Here is a 19,174-nt window from a genome sequence, read left to right as displayed (position 1 = left end):
ACCCCAGCAACCCCATAGCAACACCCAGCAACCACCCAGAACACCCCAGCAACCCCATAGCAACACCCTGGCAAACACCCCAGCAACCCCATAGCAACACCCAGAATACCCCAGCAACCCCATAGCAACACCCAGCAACCACCCAGAACACCCCAGCAACCCCATAGCAACACCCTGCAACCACCCAGAACACCCCAGCAACCCCATAGAAACGCCCTGACAAACCCCCCAGCAACCCCACAGCAACGCCCTGCAAACACCCAGAACACCCCAGCAACCCCATAGCAACACCCTGCAACCACCCAAAACACCCAGGCAACCCCATAGCAACGCTCTGACAAACATCCCAGCAAACCCAAAGCAATGCCCTGGCAAACACCCCAGCAACCCTATAGCAATGCTTTGACAAACATCCCAGCAACCCCATAGCAGCGCTCTGACAAACATCCCAGCAACCCCAAAGCAACGTCCTGGCAAACACCCTGGCAAAAAAACTCTACTAACCGAGCTCTGAGCTCTGTTCTATTTATAGACTTTAGGGTCGCATCCAACACAGAAATCTTGATTTGTCGGCGCTCTGAGATCGACTTTCTGATTTTCAGCGCTCTCTCTCTCTCTCTCTCTCTCTCTCTCGCTCTCTCTCTCTGAGGCGTGAATGGATTTTCAGAGGCTGTATGCAGATCTCAGATCTCAGAGCTTCACCTGCTGGCACAGCCGCCGCTTCCCCAGAGTCTCAGTGTCACGCGTGTCATCACTTTAATGTGCAGCATGTAAATCTCTGCGTGTTCATGTGAGCTGTGAGCAGATCGAGTCAGACGTCTGCCTTACCCTTTGCTCTCTGATTTGAATGAGAAAGTGACCGGTGGCTTAACGAGACACAGTGTGTTCGTTCAGATGACGACAGGATATTTTCAGTCTGTCAGGTTGTGTGGCTGCTGCACTCTATTAACTAGCAGCGAGGAGCCTTGGCAATGATATTTCAAGGTCAGAATGAAATACATGACCTCTATATCCTGCTTGAATGGGCCGTTGGTGTAGTTGAGGCTTCTTTTTAGGACAGCAGTGTTATGGATGGTAACTAGCAGTATTTAAAAAAAAGTCTCAATGATAATCTGGGGCCGGGTTGCATCAGCTGTGCATAAATTACAACTTAGCCTAGTTTAAGTTACAACTTATGCTCTACTAAGGTGTTGTGTTGCACCATTAAATAGTTAAAACCTAACTATATGTATAAATTATTTGCAATTCTGACTTTTTTTCTCAGAATTATGACTTTACATCAATTAATAACTCACAATTGCAAATTTACATCTTGCAATTATGAGAGTTTTTTCTGAATTGCAAGTTTATATCTGGCTATTGCAAGTTATTAATTGTGAGGTGTAAACTGAGAATTCTGAGGAAAATTATTTAATTATTAAAACCTCTAATTATTGGACGTTTGTTCAAAACTGCTAACCCTAATTATGAGCAAAAATAATAGTGATGCTCGCCTTAACCAACAGCCCTCAATCTAGAGTCAGTTCCACCTCTCTATCTGACAAAGAGGCCTTTTCAACCTGATTCTGTCATCTGTCTCACTTTCGAGGCTTATGAATAAGCTCCTTAACGGAGGTCATGCTCACAACGATACAAAAGGTGACTTACCGTGTTGCTCGAGTTCCCATTTAAATGCAAACCACTGTCGAAAAGCGGCGAGGACGCCCTGCTGCTCTGATCGCTGGACGGTCCGGGTGAACCTGAGGGAATACGGCAGATTACTACATATTCTATATACATCAGAGCTCATACTGTGTGCAGATCTACTCTAGTGACTCCACACTTCTAAATCCACGCGATATGACATGTATTAGCTTGGCAAGCCGCTTTCTGGGTTGTCATGATGCCATGAACATCAAAATCACAGGAGATTATGGGTATAAGGTGAGTGTGAAATGCACGAGACGCAGGAGTTCCGACACGGGGGTCACTGGAAAATTGCAGAGCACAAAAAGTAAATTTCATGCAGGGGAAACTACAACATGCCATTCTGAAAGTCGTCTTTCTGTCTCATGCAGCACACAGCTGCTCGCTTCAGTCCCGAGAGATTCACCTTCCTGCAGAGTCGATGCTGCCTTCAGATTCGTTCCTACTTCTAACTAGATGAAATGTGACGTTCATTCAAGTAATTTTAGTCCGAAGAAAAAGGGATGACTTGGAAAATCAATTTTTCACTTCATGACAAATACCCAGGATGCTTTCAAGTGATGACATAACAAAACAGAGGTATCTATACACACACACACACACACACACACACACATAAAAAAATAAACGTATAAAAATAGAAATACTAGATGAAAAAAAAAAACAACTAAACTTTACAATTAGGTGTATAACTGACAGTGATGTTATTGTTAACTAAAAATAAGATCATTAAAAATCTTTAAACATTTTAAAAAATCTTTATCAATTAAAATAAATTTTGCTAATTGAAATAAACCTGAAATAAACCTGAGATATTATGCATATTATATATATATATATATATATATATATATATATAAACACACACACACACACACACATATGAATATATTTAAAAAATATAAATATTAGATGAAAAACCTAAACCTTAAAATTAAAATAAGAAATGTTGCTTTGGCAAATAAATGAAAAAAAAAAGTTTACTTAAAATGTTCAACTACTAAAATAACAAATGTCTTAAAAAATGACTAAAATTGCTCAAACAAAATCTGAAAGAAAAAAAAATACATGAAAGCTACATTGAAATATATATAAAAATGACAAAAGCCCATAACAAAATTACTAAAACCTAAAAAATACACAAATAAAAACTGAAAAAAAAAAAATAAAAATGCTCATACAAAATATTAATAAAAACTGACAGTATATAAATAATATTAAAATAACACTGGTACTTAATGTTATATTTGCATATTTTTTCATTATTGTGTTGCTACAGAGAATGATAAGATGAAATGTTGTTCGGTTGCCTAATAAACTGATTAAATTAGTGGCATCGTCTGGTAAGATTTATTGCTGTTCTTCATCAACAGAGCACAAAATGCATTCAAACTAAACTGTATAAGCAACATTTACAATTAAAACTTAATTATGACAAATAACCATAATTCAGCAGCATCACATGTATACTTTGCAGAGAAGACTATCCCAGCGTGCATTGCAACAGTTTCCCATGCGTTTGCCATGCAATTTGTGTTAAATGCAATATTTCTGATTATGGAGAGCATCCAAATCACTCACTAATGAGGTTGCATTTCAGTTAGGATGCTTCCTTTGAAGGCAGCTGCCTGTCCAGACAGTGAGGTTTATAACAGAGCTCAGATGTGAAGCAAACCTACCTAATGGGAGTTTTAAGAAGGCCGGCGCTTCCCTGAGGTAGCGTACAGTGATGGTGACTTCATCCCCTGCCGTCCGCAAAAGATGAACCTTCAAAGAGATATAAAAGAGACAAAACATCCTCCTGACATCAGGATGAGAAGAAGCGCTTGAACTGCATTTAAATGACTGATTCACACCTAATTGAGTCGAGGAGCCTCAACATTTGGATTAAATCAACTCTTCATGCAATCACCATGTAATCTCTCAGAGATTTCTTATAAATGGTTATTACAGCACGCGTCGTGTGACCTCTCCGCTGGGTTCAGGCTACACAAGCAATTACTCCGTCAGTGTCTCGTATCTTCAGATTTCATCATCTCACGCAGGGATTCACAACTTCTTTGCCAGCTGAACCTCTCTGACCTAAAATATTTACTTAAATCTAATTTAAGTAATTTAAATATTGAATAATTTAAATATTTACTTAAGTTAATGTTTCATGTTTTAATGTTTTATGGTCCTCTGATGTCAGCTAATGGTCACATGACATGCAAGAACATGTAAAATTCCATATTTTTTAGTAAGTTTTTGTTTGGTTGTTTATTGTTTTTATTTTTAATATTGTTTTTATTTTTAAAAGATTCATTTTAATTTTACATTTGTATGAATTATTACCCTTTCATAAACTTACAAACACTAGTTTGTGAAACCCTGATCTAACACATAAAAGTGTGTAAGATTCATATCAAATCAATTTGTGTTATACATTTTCATTTTAATTTCGCAACTTATAAAGCGTTAAAATGTGCATGCAATTTACATATTAAGACTACTGTTGGAAATGGCAAATGTAAATTATATAATTTCATTTTCATTTTCCTTTTGCACCAAACTTTGCACGTATGGGTAATGGAAAATGTAAATTTAAATACAGAAATACAATGCCATTTTGAATATTGCGTTGCCATTTTGAATATTGCATTGTCATTTTGCATATTGCATTTTAAATTGAATTTCGCTACCTATATGCTTCCATAAAATAACACTGTTAACTGATGTTGTATTTGTGTATTTTATCATTATTGTGCTGCTACAGAGAATGATGGGAAATGTTGTTTGGTTGCACATAATTTTATTATATGCTTTTGACATTTTGATGTTTTGACGTTTTTTTTTACTATTTTATATATATATAGAGAGAGAGCGAGAGAGAGAGAGAGAGAGAGAGAGAGAGAGAGAGAGAATATTACATTTGAATATTTTTTAACTTATTTTCATTTCAGTTTTAGTTTAAGTAATTCAGCTCACACATATTTCAGTTAATTGCTAAGGCAACAATTCTAATTTTTACAGTTATATATATATATATATATATATATATATATCATAAGTCATATCTGAATGCAGCTTCAGAAACAGGATCAATTCTGATAACATGCTGACTTTTAGACTTCATTTGATCATAACCACAGCAAGAAAAGTGGCTTAATTTGACAAATCTGATGAAAACATGACACACTTGTACAACATTTCCACAGAGAGCTGATGCTAAAAGAAACCACGCATTCGCCAAGAAACCCTCGTGTGTGTTTGAGCCTCAAAACTCAAGATGCCTTCAATCTAAAGCCTGTTTACACTCACAGACATTCATCGCTGGAGGGCAAACAAGGGACATTCCTTTAAATAAGCAATCTTATTGAAAACCAGACATGTTTGAGCTCATACAGAGATATTTTGACTTTTAAACTAGATTATAAAATGTAGAATTATGAGTAACACAATGATAATGACCATGCAGCAAGTGAATATCTATTATAATCTGGCTCTGATCGCTTAATCATATTTAAAAGACTGCTTTAAGAAACCATTCCCATTTTTCCCAATGATCTCATGAGGTTGGTCTCGCATCTCAAACATGAGACACCTACAGTATGTAAAATCCCAGATGAAAAACGTGTATTATTGCTTTTTTTTTGCCCAGGAGACTTTTAATTATGCTTCAATGAAGCATCAACTTTGTCTCAGGCGTTTCTCCTTTGTTTCTCCTCAGACTGTGAACTAACATGAACCAGAGCTATAAAAGCTAACTTAAAAAAAACACCTTATATAAAATACCCTTTAACTGAAATACTAAATATAAAAATAATATATACAATTTTAATAAACGATTAAAAAAAAAAATAAACTTTCAGCAAGATACCAAGGCAACATTTCTCATTTTAATTTAGTTTAAATTAACGTACTAAAATAACTAAAACTGAATTAAAAACTATTAATTATTAATTATTTAATTATTATTACAAAATATATAATAATACACAATATAATTATTATATCTTTAACTAAAATTAAAATGAAAACAGAAAATATAAAATGATATAAATTCAAAATATATATAAAAAACTATAAAAGTATCTCAATGATACTAAAACAACACTGACATGAACAAACCATGAAAGATTGTATTTTTAGAAACGAACATTAACAAAGAATGCTAGATAAATATATTACAAATATTTCAAATAATTAAAAATATATCTGTTCTAAAGGAATGCTAGAAAAATATATTGCTCATTTTTAGCTTTTGCATTAATAATGTTAACAAATGAGGTTGTATTGTAAAGTGTTACCGAAAACGAGTATATCGAGCTATAAATTGAATGTAAAAAGAAGCTCAGATCATTGATGTTAGAGGAACTCGAAATGTTTGAACTCATATTGAGATCTTCTGATCGCAGACACTGGGATCAGAATAAACTCTAAGCAGAAGCTCAATTTGATCTCCACTGATCATTACAGATCTCATTTGTGCTGTTTCTGTACTACAGGATGATTTCTGTCATCTTCTGTCATGGTCAGCTTGTCTTAGTTAGTCTGCGATTGTCCGGGGAAATCGCTAATCACGTCCTCTGACGTCTGGATGGAGATGTGAGGAACAGCTGTCAGGATCACAGAGAAAACCCTGCCGGAGCGAGCGAGTGCTTCTCTCTCGAGATCTGCGTGTGACGAATCTACTCACTATCGATCAGTTACAGCTGAGGCCGTTCAGGGAGAAACAAATCACTCGCTGCTGATATAAAAGGGCCGAGTGCTTCAGTGGAATCTGATTAATTCTGTATCAATGTCATTTCAAGAACACAAACCAAAGAGACGATCAGATACTCACGACTTCCTCGTGTGTACACTTCTCCACGTTAATGCCATTGACCTGCAAATGGAAAAGAAAATATTAAAATAAACATACTGAGATCACAATTCACCGCAAAATCAGATGATTAAAAAAAACTTTTTTTTTTTTGCATTCTGACATAATTTTTTATGACAATTAACCACATTTATTCCACAAATTCTCTTTAATGTAATACAAAATTTTTTTTTTAGAAATATTTTTTGTAAATTTATATACACTACTGTACACAATTTTTTTATGTTTTTGAAAGAAGTCTCTTTGCTCACCACAGCTGCATTTATTTGTTTAAAAATATAGGAAAAACAGTAAAAAAATTTAAATAGGTTTACAATTTAAAATCGCTGAATATCTGTTAAAATGTAATTTATTTCTGTGATCAAAGCTGTATTTTCAGCATCATTACTCCAGTGATCTTCAGAAATCATTCTAATATGCTGATTTGCTGCTCAAGAAACATTTCTGATTATTATCAATGTTGAAAACAGTTGTGCTGCTTCATATTTTGGTGGAAACGGTCATACATTTTATTTTTCAGGTTTCTTTAATGAATAAAAACTTCAAAAGAACAGCATTTATTTGAAATAGAAATATTTTGCAACATTATAGATGTATTTATTGTCACTTTCAATTTTAAATGTAAATGTTAATATTTTAATCCATCCTTGCTGAATAAAAGCATTAATTTATTATTAATTTCATTTTATATATACTGTACACACACACAATATTCAAGGGTACAAAATCATTTTAATTGTATATTTATTCCATTATATAATTTAATAAGAGCCATATATAATTTTAGTTAATGATATAATATAACATTTTATATTTTTGGTTTCATTTTAATCATTTTAACAATTTTTGTGCTATTATAATTATTATTATTATATACACAGCTGTATATAAATATATTAATTATTAAATATACACAGCCATTCAAAAGGTTGAGATCTGTAAGCAATAATTTTTTTTAAAGAAATTATATAATAAGAGCCATAATTTTGTGGCATAAAAACTCTGATTACACTCTCAGTTAGCAGTAAATTTACAGTAAATACAACTTTAAAAATATATACCTCTAACTGAGTTGAAAACATAGTAAAGTACAGCAGCATTTACCCACATCCTCTACTATGAAACTAAAACGCTGCAAGTTCTTTGACTGATTAAATACAAACTGTCCAAATTAACCGAAATGAATCAATTTTACTTCACCTTGTATTGTATGTGTATTTATAGAACCTTTATATAAAGAGCTTCAATGACATTCAAAATGTAACAAAACCATTTGTTTCAGTCGCACCACAGGAACTATTACTCTATTTCTTGCTCTCTCTCTCTCTCTCTCTGTTGCTGTTCCTCTGATTCATACAAAGAGATAAAGGTTAAACCTCCAGTCAAGCCGGAGTAAATGAATCAAGAGGGAAGCGTCATTAAAATTCAGAGGGAACGCTGCTCTAACATGGACCCTTGGCCCCCGAGGGCCGCATCAGGAACGAGAGCGTGCAAAAGCCCGAAACACTGACCTGTAACACGGCGTCGCCGATAAACAGCATCCCCGTCTGATCAGCTGCGGCCCCGGACGGTCCGGCCAGAGGTTAATGGAAAGATTGGGACATAATTACTCATTTAATAGTGCTTTAATGCAATGACATGCAATCAGGATTTGAGTTTGATGAGCCTTTCGATCTAGCAAAGCACTTTGGGACGAGTTTTAGTTCAATGCCTTCTGACAAATATGATGAAACTTCATAAGCTTTCTGGTATCAAGGGCGAATATATTTCTACACTTAGCGTCTCAGAAGTATGAAAGGACAGCGGGAAGCTAATAAAAAGCAATAAAACTGCAAATGCAATGCAGGCCGACATGCACAGAGTCTTGAATTAGCCGTGATTAAAATACATTTGAACTCTATAGCATGCAACGAAGATAAACTGTTCTCAAATACTGATTCTAATCACACATTAGCAGCTGCTGTCAGACACTCGCGATGAATAAACTATAATGCGAGCAAGTGCTAATTATACGGATATCAAATGGACTACATTTAGGCTGTGCAGTGCATTTATTTTAAATGAAAAACAAAAGTAGGAAGTTAGCAGTAAATTTACAGTAAATACAACTTTAAAAATATATACCTCTAACTGAGTTGAAAACATAGTAAAGTACAGCAGCATTTACCCACATCCTCTACTATGAAACTAAAATGCTGCAAGTTCTTTGACTGATTAAATACAAACTGTCCAAATTAACCGAAATGAATCAATTTTACTTCACCTTGTATTGTATGTGTATTTATAGAACCTTTATATAAAGAGCTTCAATGACATTCAAAATGTAACAAAACCATTTGTTTCAGTCGCACCACAGGAACTATTACTCTATTTCTTGCTCTCTCTCTCTCTCTCTCTCTGTTGCTGTTCCTCTGATTCATACAAAGAGATAAAGGTTAAACCTCCAGTCAAGCCGGAGTAAATGAATCAAGAGGGAAGCGTCATTAAAATTCAGAGGGAACGCTGCTCTAACATGGACCCTTGGCCCCCGAGGGCCGCATCAGGAACGAGAGCGTGCAAAAGCCCGAAACACTGACCTGTAACACGGCGTCGCCGATAAACAGCATCCCCGTCTGATCAGCTGCGGCCCCGGACGGTCCGGCCAGAGGTTAATGGAAAGATTGGGACATAATTACTCATTTAATAGTGCTTTAATGCAATGACATGCAATCAGGATTTGGGTTTGATGAGCCTTTCGATCTAGTGAAGCGCTTTGGGATGAATTTCACACAAATCTGGGTTTTAGTTCAATGCGTTTTGACAAATATGATGAAACTTCATAAGCTTTCTGATATCAAGGGCGGATATATTTCTACACTAAGCATCTCAGAAGTAAAAAAGGACAGCGGGAAGCTAATAAAAAACAATAAAACTGCAAATGCAATGCAGCACGACATGCATCAAGTCTTCAATTCGCTGTGATTAAAATACATTTGAACTGTATAGCATGCAACAAAGATAAACCGTTCTCAAATACTGTTCAGCAAGTGCTAATTATATGGATTTCAAAAGGACTACATTTAGGCTGTGCAGTAGGAAGAAAAAAGTAGGAAGAACTGTACCCTACAAGATTGTAGTACACCATATATTACAGGAATAGTTCACCCTCAGGTCATCCAAGATGATGAGTTTGTTTCTTCATCAGATTTGGAGAAATGTAGCATTGCATCAGTGTCTCAGCAATGGATGCTCTGCAGTGAATGGGTGCCGTCAGAATGAGAGTCCAAACAGCTGATAAAAACATCACAATAATCCACACCACTCCAGTCCATCAGTTAACATCTGGAGAAGACATAAGCTGCGTGTTTGTAAGTTTGTGTGTTAGTAAACATGACTGTTTGGCTGCAGCCTTGACGCAACGGGAGTTGTTCTAATTATAAAGCTAATAAACACTTTTCCCGATAACATCATCAAAGATGCAGTAAAAGTTTTGAGAGAGTTCCACATGTAATGCTCATTTCATATGCAAATATGTTATCCAATCACAGTAGTGGGCGTTTCCACTCAAGTCTCACAGGAGACACACCCCTTCCAACATAGCATTCAAATCAGAGGCGAAATTCAGGGTAAAAAAATTACTATTTATATGTAAATTTTGGCCACTTTTGATGAAAAAAACAAAACAAAAAAACATTAAGATTATAAATGCACCTCAAAAAAACATTATAACATAAAACAAGAATATTATTTAGAAAACACATTTCATAATCCCTTTAAGATATTTTTAACTTCAAACCAATGCATCCGGCTAAAATATGAGTCCATAATCCATAATAACGCTTCCTCCAGTGAAAAAGTGAAAATCTCCTGTTGTCTCTCACATCAAAATCCAGCCACATATTTGTTTAGAGCTGTTTTGGCTTGTGGATTACTTGTGGATTATTGTGATGTTTTTATCAGCTGTTTGGACTCTCATTCTGACGGCACCCATTCACTGCAGAGCATCCATTGCTGAGACACTGATGCAATGCTACATTTCTCCAAATCTGATGAAGAACAAACTCGTCTACATCCTGGATGGGCTGAGGGTGAGTGCATTTTCAGCACATTTTAATTTTTGGGCAAACTACTCCTTTAACAGTTATCGCTAGCGCTGTGCTTTGCTTTACAGCGGATGGGAGGAACGCTTGTCATCTTACCTACTTGATCTTTGAAAATCTTTGAGATGACCACAGGCACTTTATGTTCTGCTCCCCCCTGAAATGCATGAAGAGCCGTCAAGGAAATTCACTTCTACATCTTACATCCAGCACTGTTCAAAAATACAAATCTATTGCCTCTTCGAAGATTATTGTGAATAAAACTAATGAGACTTGATCCTTATATCAAGATTCTCTTTGATCTTTAAAAGACTTATATTGCACAATAATTATCTGGCCTGTGGAGATACGCGTGCACTACCTGAGCATGTTTAAATAAGCTCTTTAAAGTGAATGAACGATATTAAAAGAAGCAATCCACACCACTCCAGTCCATCAGTTAACATCTGGAGAAGACATAAGCTGCGTGTTTGTAAGTTTGTGTGTTAGTAAACATGACTGTTTGGCTGCAGCCTTGACGCAACGGGAGTTGTTCTAATTATAAAGCTAATAAACACTTTTCCCGATAACATCATCAAAGATGCAGTAAAAGTTTTGAGAGAGTTCCACATGTAATGCTCATTTCATATGCAAATATGTTATCCAATCACAGTAGTGGGCGTTTCCACTCAAGTCTCACAGGAGACACACCCCTTCCAACATAGCATTCAAATCAGAGGCGAAATTCAGGGTAAAAAAATTACTATTTATATGTAAATTTTGGCCACTTTTGATGAAAAAAACAAAACAAAAAAACATTAAGATTATAAATGCACCTCAAAAAAACATTATAACATAAAACAAGAATATTATTTAGAAAACACATTTCATAATCCCTTTAAGATATTTTTAACTTCAAACCAATGCATCCGGCTAAAATATGAGTCCATAATCCATAATAACGCTTCCTCCAGTGAAAAAGTGAAAATCTCCTGTTGTCTCTCACATCAAAATCCAGCCACATATTTGTTTAGAGCTGTTTTGGCTTGTGGATTACTTGTGGATTATTGTGATGTTTTTATCAGCTGTTTGGACTCTCATTCTGACGGCACCCATTCACTGCAGAGCATCCATTGCTGAGACACTGATGCAATGCTACATTTCTCCAAATCTGATGAAGAACAAACTCGTCTACATCCTGGATGGGCTGAGGGTGAGTGCATTTTCAGCACATTTTAATTTTTGGGCAAACTACTCCTTTAACAGTTATCGCTAGCGCTGTGCTTTGCTTTACAGCGGATGGGAGGAACGCTTGTCATCTTACCTACTTGATCTTTGAAAATCTTTGAGATGACCACAGGCACTTTATGTTCTGCTCCCCCCTGAAATGCATGAAGAGCCGTCAAGGAAATTCACTTCTACATCTTACATCCAGCACTGTTCAAAAATACAAATCTATTGCCTCTTCGAAGATTATTGTGAATAAAACTAATGAGACTTGATCCTTATATCAAGATTCTCTTTGATCTTTAAAAGACTTATATTGCACAATAATTATCTGGCCTGTGGAGATACGCGTGCACTACCTGAGCATGTTTAAATAAGCTCTTTAAAGTGAATGAACGATATTAAAAGAAGCAAAAGACCTACTTTGATACTCAGACCGAGACCTCCAGTCAGCTGTCTTCGAAGTACAACAGTTCTGTGCTTTAAAAAATGGGAATTTAATTGGTAAAATATTCATAGCATCAACCGCATTACACATAATTAAAGAATTGGTCATAAGGCGACACTTACATACATAAAATGTTTATATATACAGGCAATACCAGGCAATAAATAAATTAATTGTACTGTTGATGTGTTCAATGTTTGTTTTTATTAAATAGCATTAACAACAATTTTTAAAATCAGGTAACATCAGGCAAAATAAATAAATATTTCACTGTTTATTTGTCTATTTTTTGAAAGATAACATTAAAAAGACAAAAAGCCTCAACTTTCAAATACAGGTCATATCAGGCAAAAATAAATAAATAAACAAGCACATAAATAGATAAATAAAAAAGAAAGATCCAGGTAATATCAGGGGGAAATTAATAAGTTAATGCATTTTACTGTTTGTGTGTCTAATGTATTTTAAATGAGATTTAAAAAGACAAAAAAGCCTCATATCAGAGGAAGGTAATATAAAGGTAATATCAGGGGAAAAAATAAACAGAAAAAGAAAAAATAAACTTTCAAAAATAAACAAATGAACAAAAAAGAAAAATACATAAATAATGTATCATTTGTTTATGTGTTTAATATTCAATAACATAAAAAAGACAAAGAGCCTTAACTTTCAAATACAGGTAATACCAGGGGAAAATAAATAAATTAACTAATTAATTAGTTAATTAATTTATTTACTGGTGGTCATAATAAATAAATGGGTCAAAGACTAAAATGGGTTTAAGCATAAAAACAATACTGCTTTAAATTGTTGTTTTTCAGAAAAAAAAAATTAAATTAAAAAGTTTTCTGTTTAATGTAATTGTAGTTTTGTTTTTGTTTTTCTGACCAAAAAAATAAATATCATACATTTTCCCCTGATTTACAGAAGACACCCACTAAAATCTCATTCAGTGTAACAATCTTGTCAGGCATATTTACAACAAAAATCAATGTATGACATATTAAAATACTAATTACTTTCACCCCAAATACTAATTAGTTGTTATTTTACATTTTTTAAATTTGCCACTATCCTAGGTTTTGCCCATTTGTCAGTAAGAATGTTTTACTAATTTAAAACCCAATAAAATGTAATATGCTCACTTATTCTTTTATATATTTTAATATGTACAGATCAGAATAAGCATGTTGTTTGAATTTTTACATAACTATAAGTGTTACACTGAATGACAATGGAACATTTCAACGGAATTTTGACATTTTATTCTTCCAAAACTCATTTGAAACCTTAAATGTAGACACTTTACTTTAATTTTAAGTGCTTTCTATGGACAAATAATCACTTTTGTACATTTCTTTTGATTTTTACATCTTACCGTCTTTGACCCAAATACATTTATTTTACTGTTTTTAAATAACATTGAAAAAGACAAAAAAGTCTCAAATTCAAACATTCAAATAGGAACACTTCATAAAACTTTGTCAAATAACATCGAAAGGGTTGCAAACAATTTCACAAAGCTGTATGACAGCCGTAACTTAGACAACCTCAGTTTACAGTCGAAACATCATTGATTACACCATTAGAGAGCTGAGACTTTCCTTTTTACTTTAGTGCATAAAACTCAAAATGTGTTTCTGGGTCAAAATGACTCTAAATGATGGATCAGGTCACGTGTAGTTATAAAACAAATTATAAATATGCTCTAAAACGCACTAATGATGTTGATTATGACTATATTGGGTTCTCTAGCGTGCATTGCACACATGTAATGACTTTCATTGTGTTTTGACAGCATCATGAATGATGATGATGATGATGCATCTCAGGAAACATAATTACACCATTAGAAAAGCTGATGCTTTCCTTTTTACTTTCCTTTAATTGCACAAAACTCAAAATGTGTTTCTGGGTCAAAGTGACTCTAAATGATGGATCAGGTCACGTGTAGTTATAAAACAAATTATAAATATGCTCTAAAACGCACTAATGATGTTGATTATGACTATATTGGGTTCTCTAGCGTGCATTGTACACATGTAATGACTTTCATTGTGTTTTGACAGCATCATGAATGATGATGATGATGATGATGATGATGCATCTCATGCCAACAAACAATAAAGTGGCATGTGCTTCATGACAAGGATGTCAAATGTAATGAAAACTTGTCTAATGGATCTTGTTCTGTAATCTGTCACGAACAAAAAGCACTCTTCTGCTACCGATTGTGATTCACAGTGATGAGCACACAAGAAACGTGCGGCTGAATCGTGATCGAATCGAAGGTAAAGACTCAGTACTTACATTTAAGTCGCCGCCGCTCATGCAAACCACATCCTGTTTCTGTATGATTAACAGCTCTTTCGTTAACTTTACACGAACGTCGTGGGTGTTACTTGTGTGTTCGTCGAACAAAAGTGCAAGTCCGGTTTTCGTCTGTCGAAAAAGCAAAAAAACAAATGTGTTAGAAGACATTATGAGATTTAGATTGATCAATAAATGGTTTAAAATGTAGTAATATCTTGGAAAATCTGTCTAATAAAGAACTGAAGGGATTTCAAAATGACAATGCAAAAACTTAATTCATGCATAACCCGCCATTCAAACAGCTGTTTGTCTTAAAGGAACAGTTCGCTCCAAAATAAACACTTCATCATGCACTCAATGATTTAGGCCCAAATTAAAGATTTATGTATTTGAATTGCATATAAATTTCCTTCCAGTTGTATTACACAGTTTTAACACAAACTAATGTGATGCAGATTTGTCAGTCTAACATAAATAAAAAACTTCTGTAATCGTACTAATACACTAAATGTGTTTTAAATACACAATAACCAGATTTATACATTCATCATCAATAAATCCCATTTGTTTCCATCTCATACATTTGTTCCACAGATAGTCATTTTGTTTACTGTACATACTTTTTAACTGAATTAATTACATTTTTTCACAATTAACGGATGTATGCTGATTCTAAGCAATTTGAAGAAATGCATTTTGAAAATATAATTATTTAAACAAAATCAGATAGATGCACATAATTAATAAGAAACTATTTATTTATTTATCCATGCAGAAATCTGACCTGTTTCATATATATATATATATATATATGAAACATATATATTATAATAATATATATCATATTAAGATTATTAGTTTATATTAAATCTGTATAATCCATGATATTTTAATTACATTTTATAAGCAATTCAAATACATATAAATTTAGGCCTAAATAATTCTTCCACAGGTGAGTTGATGAAAAGCTAGTAATTAATTACTTTAACATTTTAATTTTAAATTTACATTTAGAATAAATAATTTTACAATACGAACAAGTCAAAATAATACACTTACTAAAAAAAGATATTAAAAATATTTTATTTGTTTATCTACATGTCATGTGAACACTAACCAACATCAGTGAACATGCAAAAGTGTTGTTAAATTATTGAAATAATGACTTAAAATCTCATGGGGACTTCAAGTAAATATTTTGGCCTAAAGTGGTTCAGATGACAAAAAAAGTTTGGGAATCCCTGCAACAAATCATATATAAAACATTAATAAAAATATTGTAAAAGTACTAGATTTGACACGTGAACAATATAAATATTGTTGGCTCTTGAATTTCTTTGTTCTTCTTTAATAGGTCGCTTTGGATATGTAAGAATGTAAGTCATATGAGAGCTTTGTGCGGGAAGCTCACTGAAAATCGTTCTCTTTTCAGATGAACCGTTCCTGAAAAGCACACAAGACTGAGATTAATGTAAAAACGCTGGGCTTTTCTTTTTCTGGCAGTGTTTGACTCAACTTTGTGAAGTCGTCTCTGTCTCCTCTGGAAGATAAACTGAATAAATGCAACAGAAAAGTCGCCTGTGGATCTTTCAATTACTTTCAGGTTTTCTCTGAGTCGAGAGAGCTGTGTTAATTCAGTTAACCCACAAAAGCGTCCCGGAGGAGCTTCCCGTGGCTGAAAAATACTCCTCGCAATGGAATCAATTACAATCTTTATTTATCACGCTTCCTGTGGATTCACATCTGCCGTGAGGATCGCTTTCTTCCTGAAGGGTTCCTGATGCTTTCAAACCTGCAACCTGAGCAGAACCCAGCTGAGGAGCTCGAAACATCAACGTCTTCAGTCATTCTGCAACAGCACGCTTTCTCCTTCAACACATCCATTACAGAGCAGAGAGAACAGCTGCTTAAAACAGCAGCTGCACGAGCATAAAAACACATGATGCTTCTACCAACAGGATTATTTTATAGCAATGTATTTATATATTTTATATAACACTGCAGGGTTGTAATACATTCTCTACTACTTTGGTGAAAATAGAGAACATTATTCTTTCTTATAGCCACAAGAATTTAAAACCAGGGTAACTAAAGTTGAAACTAAAGATAGACAGACAAATAAATAAATACATGTAATACAAAAATATATATATATACAGTATAAATTATTTTTTTTATGTATTTGCCAGGGAAACATTTCCCCTTTTTAATTTAGTTTAACTTCAAACACCAAAATGACTTAAAATAAAACTGAAATAAAAACTATAGGCATATAAAAAAAAAATAATAATAATAAAAATGTCAAAAACAACTATATTACTAAAACTTCAACTACATTTAAAATGAAAACAGAAAATGTAAAAAAAAAAAAAAAAACTATAATAGTATTTAAATGGTACTAAAATATCACTGATGTGAAATAAGCATAAACTAAAATAAAATATTTTTCCCATCTAGTTGCCAAAGTAATAGTTTTTCTTATTCTTAAATTTCTCATTTAGTTTAACTTGTACTAAAATAATTAAATAATAATAATAATGATAATAAAAACTATGTAGACATATTTAAAAAATTTAAATGGTGACAAACATACAACTAAATTATTAAAGTTTTAACCAAAAAAAAAAAATGAAATTATCAAAATAAAAACAAATTCAAAACCTTAATAAAACTCAGAGTATTTAAATGATACTAAAATAACACTAATGTGAAATAAATGTTGACTGAAAGTAAAATAAAATTTAACTCGATGTAATAAAATAAATACAACTAAAACTTAAAAATTAAGTTTACTAAGATTAAAACTAAAATTAAAAGTAATAATAATAACAGAAAATATCAAAATTAAAAACTAATTTAAAATATGAACGAAAACAATAGTATTTCAATGATACTAAAATAACACTGATGTACTAAAATAAAATAAAAAAATTTAAAACGATATAGACATTAAAAAAGTAAAAAAATTACAAAAACTTTAAATAAAATTAAAAATAAAAACAGAAAATGTTAAAATAAAAACAAATTCAACATTCAACATTTATAAAGCTATAACAATATCTCAATTATATTAAAATAACACTGGTTTAAAGCATCACTAATATTTTTAGTATGTGAACAATCACAGGCTCAAGAGTGACTTGTATTTCATACACACACAGAATTATTCATTTTCGAGGGATTGACTTTCATATTTCAGTGCAACTGTCACTTCATAAACTTTGCAGGATGTGCTTCGGCTCAACACACTCTCATAAGGAAACATCACTCTAGAGGCATTTATATGTGCAAACATCAGCTTCTGTGTCATTCAGACGCGTTCTAACAGCCAAAGATCGCCTGACAGGAATCTACAAAGAGAAATAACAAGCGGCGGGATGCTTGGTCACGCACAGATGAACACAGCACAGCAAAACCCCCCTCCGTCATGAGACAGAGATGAGAAGAACATCCTCATATTTGCTTCAGAATAACTGACTGTAAGTCAAGTTATCACAGAAATACAGCAGATGAAACTGATTAAATGACTGGGTGATTTTGCAAGAAGAGAGAAACTATATTTAACATAAATACAATGAAGAGCGTTGAGGCTGGCGGCCCCAGATTGCTGTAGTTCAACATTCACTGCATGCTAAAACATCACATTCTTCTGGACAAAATCTCTATAAAATGTGCAACATTACAAAGATTTCAGACTGCAGCTTCGATATTTGACCACTGTTTATGATAAAACTCAGTTGCAGTGACAATAATTTCTTAATTTATGCCAGAAGGGCAAAATCAACATGGAAAATCAAGCAGTAATTTTTGATATTTTGAATAGAATAGCAACATGCATTCAGTCACATCTGCTGCGGTTTATTTGTGTTCACAATGATGCTCTAAACAGTAGGGTTGGGTACCGAACTCGGTACTTTTAAGTAGGGGTCGACCGATTATCGGCCTGGCCGATTATCGGCACCGATATTAAGCATTTTTATGATTATTGGTATCGGTCATTTTCAAAACCGATTCGCTGATAAAATAACTTAATTTTGAAATGCGCTATTTGGCTCTGATGCAGCCTGTCAGAACTCACCACTCTGTGGCCTAAAGCAATCTCCGCCCACCACCCATCTGATTTGTTGGGAGTCATGAGTCCGACCAATCAATGCGGAATTCACTCTCACTCCAAAAGCGCTTGCTAACTGCAGCTGCTTCAGTGATCACGCATCAGTTGTCTCTCAAAGGTAAGGCAGCAGCAGACGTTGCTTAAGTTGCAATAGATCCCAATCCACTAACGTTGCACTGAAGTTGCAAAACACCTCAATATTATCTATGATTTCCGCGATGCAGAAAACGCGGACGGAATCGCGGAATCCAGTCATATAAATGGAATTTACTGTATGACGCGGAATGTCACGGAATTTGTCAAAGTTTGGATGAATTAATCAAAAGTAGGTCAGTACACTTAAATAGAGTCGCAATATGGACTAATATTTGTAAATATTAAGCCGCAAAAATACTATTTAAATATGGATCCAGAATGTTCTGTGTGTCTCTTTGTATGTAAATGGCACAGACGCGCGGTTTTGTTTT

At 33.8% G+C, this 19,174-nt stretch overlaps 1 protein-coding gene across 1 annotated transcript in view; it reads right to left on the bottom strand.

The window, feature by feature from the left end:
* Positions 1-19,174, bottom strand: part of LOC107678740 (gamma-2-syntrophin-like) — a 65,975-nt gene that overhangs the window by 34,049 nt on the left and 12,752 nt on the right. The window contains exons 2-8 of the mRNA XM_016474118.1: positions 14,594-14,725; positions 12,259-12,315; positions 11,933-11,990; positions 9,127-9,170; positions 6,512-6,553; positions 3,366-3,453; positions 1,648-1,739 (exon numbers count right to left, since the gene is read on the bottom strand). Of these exons, the coding sequence (XP_016329604.1) occupies positions 1,648-1,739; positions 3,366-3,453; positions 6,512-6,553; positions 9,127-9,170; positions 11,933-11,990; positions 12,259-12,315; positions 14,594-14,725 (513 nt within the window). The remainder of the gene's footprint in view (positions 1-1,647; positions 1,740-3,365; positions 3,454-6,511; positions 6,554-9,126; positions 9,171-11,932; positions 11,991-12,258; positions 12,316-14,593; positions 14,726-19,174) is intronic.

This window comes from Sinocyclocheilus anshuiensis, unplaced genomic scaffold, assembly GCF_001515605.1.
Source record: "Sinocyclocheilus anshuiensis isolate Anshui unplaced genomic scaffold, SAMN03320099.WGS_v1.1 scaffold208, whole genome shotgun sequence".
Lineage (NCBI taxonomy): Eukaryota > Metazoa > Chordata > Actinopteri > Cypriniformes > Cyprinidae > Sinocyclocheilus > Sinocyclocheilus anshuiensis.
The sequence above is the reverse complement of the archived record's forward strand: the minus strand, read 5'-3'. Positions and strand labels throughout refer to the sequence as shown.